General features: G+C 48.4%; 1 protein-coding gene across 1 annotated transcript in view; it reads left to right on the top strand.

Annotated features, from left to right (window-relative positions):
• The first annotated feature begins 1,516 nt into the window (after positions 1-1,516).
• Positions 1,517-9,579, top strand: part of PTGFRN (prostaglandin F2 receptor inhibitor) — a 66,223-nt gene continuing 58,160 nt past the window's right edge. The window contains exon 1 of the mRNA XM_063419246.1: positions 1,517-2,030. Within this exon, the coding sequence (XP_063275316.1) occupies positions 1,967-2,030 (64 nt within the window). The 5' untranslated portion in view covers positions 1,517-1,966. The remainder of the gene's footprint in view (positions 2,031-9,579) is intronic.

The following is a 9,579-nucleotide window of genomic DNA, read 5'->3' as shown; positions in this document are numbered from 1 at the left end:
GGACTAAAGCTTGATGAGGGATCAGGGGTTTAACCAGTGTGATGGAAGCTGACTGGTAAGGGCAACTCATCTTCTAATCTGCTTTCTGAGTTTGATGTAAGGGACACGCCTTGGTTTATGGACATTTTCCAGTGAAGAAAAAGTGTGTTTAAATGCTGGCTAAAGGAGGAGAGCAGAATGACTGGAAATAGGCATCAAGAACAAGCAGGGATATGAGGGCATTGTGAACACATTTGAAGACAGCCTTGTTTTGTTCGGGCAGTTTTTTCTCAGTCACATTTGTGGATTCAGCCTCATGTGCTGTCTGTGAACTGGGAGAACTTCAGTTGTGCACAGGACCAAGTGTCCCCCAGACAGCTTGTGGCTGCAGCTCTTCAAAGAGGTTGATCTCCTCCGTGCAAGAGCTCAGGTAACTGGAGGGTGAAAGTTCTCCTCATCAGTTTTAGGAGGGCCTAATTTCATTCCTATCAGGCAACACCCTCTCTCCTGTAAAGCGTAACAGAAGGAATTACAAAGTCCAGCCTAAAATCCAGGCTGATAATCATGCTCAGTCAAGAACACAGCACACACTTCCTGCTGTTGGGAGCAAACAACCTCGCCCAAGCCAAGTCATGCTCAAGACCAAGGTGCACTGGAGATGCTAGAATAGAGCCTAAACCAGCCATCTGGCGCAGGAGCAGCTGCCCCAAACCATACATAGGCTCCAGAGATTGCCCACACAGGGAAATTTATAACACAGATCCCTATCACGGAGCCTGGACAACAGACAGCAAGATGTGCCCAAGGAGAGCATGGATTTCACAGAGAATGTGCCAAGGGGAGTGAAAGAGCAGATAACTGTCCGAGTTACTAGAGAGCCGCCCAGTGCCTCTGCTCTTTGTTTTTACAAACAAACAGGAAATTAAAACCCCGAGCAAACAAAAATCTCTGAGCAGGCTGGGAAGAAAGGCAGTGGAGTTAGTGGCACGAATGCCATGCTGCAGGAGCCCCTAACTGAGTTAACTGGGATCTCAGGCAGGGGAAAAGAAACCGAGTCTCAAAACAGAGCAATGCTACTTGTGGGGCTGTCTGGCACCGGTGGGGCAGGGAGCGGTGGCCTTGTCCACGAAGTGCTTGTGACATGGGGTGTGCTGTCCCTCCCCTAACCCAGGCCATGGGCAGGGTGGCATCGCAGGAGCACGGGCAGCCCCACTGCTGCCGTGCTGCCCATGGGAGGGCAGGGGTCACCCTGGGCATGCCCGGCACTGCCTTTGAGGCTACCCATGCATGGAAGGGGCACGAGTGGCCCCGTGTCTGGGGCGGTCCGCAGCCCCCGGCTGGGGCGGTGTTTGGGGACAGCGCCAGCAGTGACCCTACACGTGTGCGATGGCTCCGTGCGCACGGATGTGAGGAAAGGGGGCACGGGCCAGCCCCGCAGGACCGGACACGGGGGGACCCCACCCCCGTGAGGCGGGGCCGGAACGAGAGACCGAGCAGTGCCCCAGCCCCACGCTGCCCGGGGGTGCAGCGGCCGCTCCCGGCCGGGCGAGCCCGCCCTCCCCGCACCGCGGCTTTCCTGGGCCACGTGTGCGCGGCGGCGGCAGCCCCGGGAGGAAAGAAGGGAGGGGGGCGGCGAGGGCAGCGCCGTCCTCCGCCGGGCCCCGCTCGGCGAGGCGCTCCCCCGCGCCCCGCGGCGCCGCTCTCCTTCCTCCCTCCCGCCTGAGGGGAAGGGGCCGGGCCGGGCCGGGCCGGACCCCGCGCCGCCCCCGCTACCTGCGGGCGGGGGCGGGCGCTGGGAAAGTTTGTCTCTGTGGTTGGCTGCGCCGCGCGGCGCGGCCGGTCGGGGCGGGCGGGCGGCTCCGTGCGCTCGCAGGGCAGCGAGCGGCCGGCCGAGGAGCGCTGCCGCCGCCGGTGCCCCCGCGCCAGCCCAGCCTGCGCGCCCGCCGTCCCGCTCGCTGAGGGAGAGGCGCCGCGCAGCCCTGCCAGCATGGGGCACCGCGGGGAGAGCGCGTCCCGCCTGCCTCTCCTCCTCCTCGTCCTGCTGCTGCTCGGTGAGTCCGGGGGTGCGCGGCGGGGAGGGCGGCCGGGGGTGCTGGGCCACCTTGCCCGCAGGTAGCGCGGCGGGGCCGGGAGGAGCCGCCCGCCGGGCCGTGCCCGCCTGAGGCGCGGCGGAGCCCGGCGGGGCGCTGCCCTCGGCGGGGCCGGGCTGTGCCGCCTGCCCGCCGGGCTGTGCCGGCCCACGGCCGCGGGCGGAATCGGCCGGCGCAGCGCCCCGGCCCCCGCTGCTCCCTTCAGGAGATCGCTGCCGGGCACGTCCCCGAAACTTTAGGGGGCTCCCCGGAGCGGGGGCGGTCGCGGGTGCGGGCTCCCGCAGGCTCCGGGGTCCCGCGGCGCCCCGGCCGCGGAGGGTGGCGGCGGAGCCGTAGTTGGTCGTAAAGGACCCGGTGCGGGGGCTGTGGTCGCGGTGAGTGAGAGCGCTCTTTCGCTCCGAAACCGCACCTGGCGGAGGTGAAGCCGCTCCTTGAGGCGGACACCCTCCTCCTGCCTTTCCCCCGGGGGCTGCGGGAGGGGCCCCGCGCCCTGCTCGGGTTCGCCGGGCACACGGGCGCTGGGGGAAGCCGCGCTTCCCCGCCGGGCTCCCGGGGTTTGCTGCCTCTGCCGGGAAGTTCTCCCGCTAGGAGATAGCGTGTAATTGTGTAGGTGATGGTTTGCGCTGTGTTCAGGTAATTGTGTAGCTGTCGTTAGCGTGACATGTGGCATTGTTCCTTACCGGTGTCAGTGCCAGCCAGGCAGCGTGCAGAAATAAAGACAAGCAAGTGCTACACAAAAGGGTGGGTGGTGGATTGTCGTGGGATTTTTTCTTTTCTTTTTTTTCCCCCCAACGTTGTGCTTGTAGCGTTGTTGCTAACCCTGTTACAAAAGTAGCAGTGAATGTAAAGGTAGAGAACCAGAAGACTGCTCGGGTTAGACAGCTCTGTGCAGTGGTATTTAGGTGGCTTTTGTTGGCTCTGGGCAGCCAGAAGGACATCAGGTGCTGATCGGGCATGTCCCACTAGTTAATTCATGATTCAGAACACTTGATTAATTGCAGGTAGTAAGTGGGAGCCTTTTCCAGATCTCAGGTGGAAGGAGTAACTAAACAGTGCCCCAGCCCCACACTGCCAACGCTCTTTAAACAAAACTCTATTCACTGACTTAGTTTGTGCACATACTTTTGACTTCGCTGCTACTTTTTTTTTTTTTTTTTCCCTTAAATCTGCCAGAGCACTTTCCTCATTGTTTGGCTGTTGAATCCTTCATAACCAGGTCTGCAGATGTGAGAGCTGCAGTTGAAAAGTCAGCTTCCTAAACCTGGTCTTGTCTCAGTCTCTTTCCTGAGGCTGCTTGCAGGCTGTTTGGGCAGAGGGTGTTCTGTCTACAAGATCCTACCACACAAAGGTGTCCACTGTGCTTTCTCCTACTTGCAGCTGACGTTAGTCATCTCGTTTATCTCTTCAATATAGGCATTCTGCCAGCTGGGGAAACAGTCAAGAGCTGGAGAGCTCACCTTCAGTGTTTTTGTTTAGAAACAGAAAGGGAATAAGATTTTTCCAGAGAATGGTTTAGTAGGACAAGCGGAAAATCAAGACTCTGAGATGCTCAAGGTCGTGGAGCAAAAAGTAAAAACTATTAAGGATGACGCACAACAGGAAAGTTGTTTCCGTCTTAATTCAAGATGAAATAATTAGAAGAACTTAAAGTGTGCATGAAGAGATACATGACCATAGTTCATGATCTGGTTTGTCTAGATGTTCTGAGTTGTCTCATGGGGATTTTTTTTTTTTTGGTGATTGGAATGGAATTGGAATTTTAAAATTGAAATTGTTTTTGTGTGCAGAAAAATCTCTGAACTGTAGTCTTATCTGCTGTGTGTGTTGTAGAGTGCCTATCTTCTGATACCACTACTTGGTCACTTTTATGAAATGTTCCAAAGGTTAAGAGGTTTGGAAAGTAGTCATTCTCTCACTCTGGATGGGAGAAGTATGCTTCTGTGAACCATGTCTAGCAACTCTTTAATGGACAGACAGGTTGGAGCTTTTGCTGCAAGTGCTGAGGAATTCTTGTATAGGGAGGTAGAGGGAAGGAGCTGAACCCAGACAAGTTTATCCCTTGTGAGTACTTAGACTTGACTGTTTTCTTCAGATATTTACAAAATAATCCAGCAAAAGGATGCAAATGGCTGAAGTATCCTTTCTTTTTGATCCAGTACAGTTATAATCTGTTTGATAAGGAGATTTTGGGATCCTGATACTAAGGCTTGATCTAGTCTCTCTTTTCTTCCCTCTGGTGTGGTTAGATCCTGAGAAAGGAGGGCACTATGAGAGCATTTTGCTGTGTCTGTTTCATGTGTGATTTCACTCTGCAGCCAATCTACCTAATCAACCTGTGAAATGCTCTGGAAACCAAAACATCTCTCCTAGGACAAGACAACCAAAAACCAAAACAAGTATCTGATTGTTACCAGGGCTCAGACAGTAAACAATAAGCATTCCACCTCCTGGATTTTTTTCCTGGTTCTTACTTGAGGTTCAAAGTAATAATTTCAATGGATCTGGGGGGAAAAAAAAAAAAAGGTTTTTGTTTAAATGCTACAGGGCATGAGGAGAACATGTACTCAGTAGATCCTGGGGGAAAACCACTGGTAATGGGTTTCCCAGAGATGGCCTTTTTCTTACTCACCTTTTAGACCTGTGTGGCACTCACTGTCTGCTATGATGAAAGTCAGTTCCAGCATGCCAGAACCCCAGGAGCTGTGTGTTTAGATGAATGAAGTTGTTTCCTGCATCTCGTGTCTGAAATTATTTTTGTTTCTTTTCCTCAGAAGCTGCAACAATTAGTCATTTGAATCAAGGTTTAATTCATGCTCTGCAATAGAAGGCTTTTGGTAATTAGTGTAAGTTATTGTGATCGTGCACTTCAAGGAAAAGTGCGCTTTAATCTTTTCCTGCATTTGCAGCTAAAGTGGGAGCATTAGAAAATGGGAGAGCCTCAAGGTTTAGGGCAGGGAGGCAATGAAAGGATGATTGCCTACGGAGTGTTCAAGGTATTTTGGAGTGGAATCTGCTCCCTCTTCCCTTGCTGGTGCCTGCTTACCTGCAGGTGAGCCCAGGGCTGGCCCTGGTGGCCTTTGCCTGCCTGTTCTTGGAAGGAGGCAGGCTCACATCCTCACTGGTACTCAGAGAAGGCTTACAGCTACACCTGCCTGTCTCGTGTGACGTAGGAGGTGGCTGAAAAGCCTTCCAAAGGGGAAATGCAGACTGCAAAGCACTAGAAGCATGTAGTGAGTGTTGGAACCGGGTTGGTGAGGCACTGAAGGGCAGGTGGTGTTGCTGAGGAGGAGGCTCTTTCCCTGTGGCTTTGTCATGCTCATGTATTTTCTTGGTGTGTAGGCTGTGGGAACACGTGGGAATCGAAGGGTGAGCAGTGTGGTGTTTGTTCTTTTACAACCTGTGTTCTTTAGGGTTGGCAGATGATAGCTTAGTCACCTTCTCTGGCTCTCTTGCATCTTTTTAGGTGCTTGTCTGGGGCTGCTTTTTAGGCAGTCTATGTGCTTTTTCTGAAATTCTTCGACCTTGTTCCCTAGGTTTCTTGATGGCTGCATTTCAACGTAGCAACAGCTTGCTCTCTTTAGGTAGCCTCTGTTGTATTTGGCTCTAATCCCTGAACTGAGGTATAAACCTGCCTGAACAAGATTTGAAGTAAGCAGTAGGGGTCATTTAAAAATGCAGCCACATGCTTGATTTGAGGGGAATGTGCTTAAGAAATAACATATATCCATCCATCTAGTTATATAAACAAACATTCAGAGACATTTGAGATTTCAGCTTCCACGTCTAATGTATTCATGGGTTGATTTGTTTCTGTGTGGTTGTTTCTTGTTGTTGTGGGTTGGGGTTTTTTTTCCCAATCTCCATAATCCTTGTCAAACACTAACCTGCAGAACAGAAATGTGTATTTTTTTAAGAAGGGAAATGGGTACATATCTGAATAAGGTATTTTTAGGAAGTGAGCATTTCAATTGGTTTTAGATGCCTTTCAGTGATATATTTTATGGTGTGTGAAGTTGTGTGTTTTAGAAGGAAGGGAAAGGAAACACATTGTCTGAAAATATGAATTCTTTCAGACTATGTATAGAAATCGATTGAAAGTTAAGTTGAAAAGAACTTGAGGAAAACATTACAAACATGAGCTAGGTCAAAGTAGGGGTTATGTCAGTGTCTATAAAAGTCTCTAGTACTTTCAAAAGAAAGATATTAGATGGAGTATAAAGTCAGTGTCTATATTGTAATGCAAATAAAAATATCTGTTTAATACTTTCTTTTAACTTTTATTGGAGATGTTACCAGGCCTCTTATATTTGTTCTGCTTTCTCAGATCTGTGGTAGTAAGTGATAAAGCCTGTTTTATAGAGACCTGTGAGGTGAAATTGTCTAGGCATACCGATGTTTCCATTTCTGTCCAAGAATAATAAGCTGTTTCCTGCATGACTGCAGTTCCTAACCTGCACAAGGTACCTCAAAACTGGATCAAACAAGGCAGGAAGAGAATGTGATATAAGCAGGTTTGAAGTTATTAGAATTTTTCTGTTCTAAACAAGAAATGAGCTTGTATCAGGTTTGCAATTTTTCCTTTATTTTTTTTTTGTCAGCTGATTTTCCAGAAAACCTCAAATTTCAGTTATCTTTCAAGACTCAAATATCTACGGAGAAGAGGCTTTAAAAATAATGAGAAACTTCTAATACACCTTGTGTTTTGCAAGGGGCAGAGGTATAAAATCAGTTTCAGACCAAACTGCTTTTGGATAAACTGACAAATAGCTGCTAAGGTGCCAAGAGTCTTGAATAATGTCTTTCCAGATGATCAGCATATGTAAAATAGGATAAGAAGCAAGACAGAAATTAAGGAACTTAAAGTTTCTTAGGTTTTTTGAGTTTCATATCAGAAGCTGGCTTATTCATATACACGTAAGATTTCATAATTGTAAAGCATAACTGATTTCTTAATGAAGTCTGGGACAGAAAAACAAGGATTTTCTTTCATTTTTTCGAGAGTTGGAAATGGTTTCAAAGCTGGGTTTCCAGTGGAAACTGTAAACAACTTTGACTATGGCATTCTGACCGACTTTAAAGTGAGTTAGGTAGAAGGTAGAAGAACCAGTGTTGCTCAATGCCTTTGTTGAGTCTTGGAAAAGTTATAAAGCAATGTGGTGTAATGCTTGTAGATTTGAGTCGACGTAATTGCCATGGGGACTGCTTGAACCTGGAGTGTTGCAGTTGGTGTTCCATTTCACTCGCCTTCCTCCTGGAGGAAGCAAGTTGTGGGGAAAGAGGGGCTGGAGAAGCAGCCTGGGGAGCAGTATCTGCTGTGTGCAGCAGTGGCAAAATACTGCTGCAGAAATATGAGGAATTGCTGAAGCAAGCCGAAGTATTTGACTAGTGATAATCTCCTGAGCCAGATGGAATTTGCATGGATGCTCTAAAGGATCTGAACTGTTAGCTGAGCTGTGGGAAGAAGAGGTAAGAAAGGCAGAGAATCCTGGACAGGATTTCCTTTAGAAAAGAATCTGAGGGTGGTTTTTAGAATTAATTGACTTGTGAACTTCAGGAATGAGAACTAATTAAAGACTGGAGCTCCCAGGCAATCTGTCACTGCTGCCAATAAGCAGGGCTGGCAGCAATGCCTGTAGTATATCTGCTTGTTACTGTTTGTTATGAGTGCCATCTCTTAAATTGTTTATTATTCTGCAGGACTTCAGGCATTCATGTTGAAATTTTCTGGGCTGGATGTCTACCAAGGGTTGACTTTTTTTTTCCCCCCAGGAAACACTGCTGTTCTTGCTCCTCTTTCCTTAAAAAGCTACAGTATTTCCAATAGTTACACTAGGGAAGGTGGCAGGGTGAATTATTTTTTTCCTTTTTGATTCTTGCAGGTTCTAGCTATTTCTTCCTTGTCACTCTAGAACCAATAATAATCTTAGCTGCCAAGTTTAGAAGTTCTAGCACAACCATGGTTTAGAACAAGAACTGAAAATTTGGCTGCAGTGTTAACTCTGCATCAAGAATGTGGCTTTTGCTGTTCTCAGGAAAATATCCAAATTTGGCCACATTATAAGACTTGGAAAAGCATCAGTTTGTAAAAGCTTAATAGGGAATTAGTCTCAGGTCCCTAGAGAAAACATTCTGTCATTGCTTGTAAGGTGTCAAAGGATTACAACTGCAGTTGGGGGTGGAGAAATGGAGCCCTCCTTTTTATTCCTATTTCAGACTTCTGTAAATGTGTGTGGAGGCCTTTTTTCTCTCTCTTCTGCTCTTTTTTTCTCTCCTTTTTGCCAAATTGGCCAATACTGGAGTGATGTACTGGTCTGTGTGGATCACTGATCAGAGCTGCTCTGAGAGTCTGCTGCTTGTAGCACACAAAGTGCAGATATATATATCATCTTTCTTATATGTAGCTTGGAAAAAAAAATCAATGTAAACTTTGTGTTGCTTTTAACTTTTGTTCTCTGGCTCCAGTTCTCCTCTCAGGCTTTTTTCCCAGATATCCATCACCATTCTTTACTTTACACTGGCTGTAAAACAACTCCTGCTGCCGTGGCTGCTCTTATTCCACTCTTTCTGTTGAACAGGCTTGATTAGTCTGGACTTGCCTTTCTGCCTTTCTTAAAGACGTGGTTTAGCCGTGCTGCTCAGTGCTTGCTTCATGACTGCGGTTTGTGTGCTCTCACTCTTTTTGAGCCGCTCTCTTCTTGTACCAGTAGCCTCTAAAAAGAGTTTGGTGGAACCATTGCTGCGGGTGGCGTTGGTTAGCGAGAGTCCAGTTCTGACAAAAGCTGCCTCTGCTCAGCTTTGCCAGTCTCCCAAAGAACAGTTGCCAGTGTAAAGGACTTTGTTTCCGTGCGTGTTGCACTGCTGGCTCCAAGTGCAGAGATGCAGCGTGGCGTTTCAGCGGGCCTTTGATGCGGCGTGGCTGTGGGGAATCTTTGAGCGGGCTGTAACGCATTGTTCTCCTACACGCATTAAAATGATTGTTGCGAGAGAGGCATCCGCGGGGACCTCTGCCAGCTCCTTATTGATGTGTGCAGTTTCATCTATTGACACGCTACCCTTCATTACTACACAGTGAATCCTGTGGCAGTGGAATTCGCTATTAAATCTGCCCCGCAAAAGAGAATTGGCTGAGGCTGCTTTAAAAGCAGTGTGACCCCTGCATTTGCAAAGAATAGCTGCTAAATATGAAACAGATGCTGAACTGATGGAGGATGCTTCCTAGGTTTTCAGGGTACCAAACATACTCATTTTGAGCAAAAAAACCACCAGAATTTGCTTGATTTGCGAATGGTAATTTAAGTTCCAATACCCATTTTTCCCCCTCAGAAATGCATGTCTAATCAGTACATGGATTTGTGCTTGAATGCAGCCAGTAATACTGAGGTGAAAATAGGCAATTATTTGTTAATGGAAACTGTTAGAATAAGCAGCGAGGTGTTGGTCTTTCTGTCTGCACTCTAATCCTCTTCCTAGAGGGTGGGAGAGCTGATGTATCTTCCTTTGCCTCTTGCCT

The sequence above is a fragment of the Prinia subflava genome, chromosome 25 (assembly GCF_021018805.1).
Source record: "Prinia subflava isolate CZ2003 ecotype Zambia chromosome 25, Cam_Psub_1.2, whole genome shotgun sequence".
In the NCBI taxonomy this organism is placed as follows: domain Eukaryota; kingdom Metazoa; phylum Chordata; class Aves; order Passeriformes; family Cisticolidae; genus Prinia; species Prinia subflava.
Note: the sequence above shows the minus strand (reverse complement) of the source record. Positions and strands in the feature narration are given on the sequence as shown.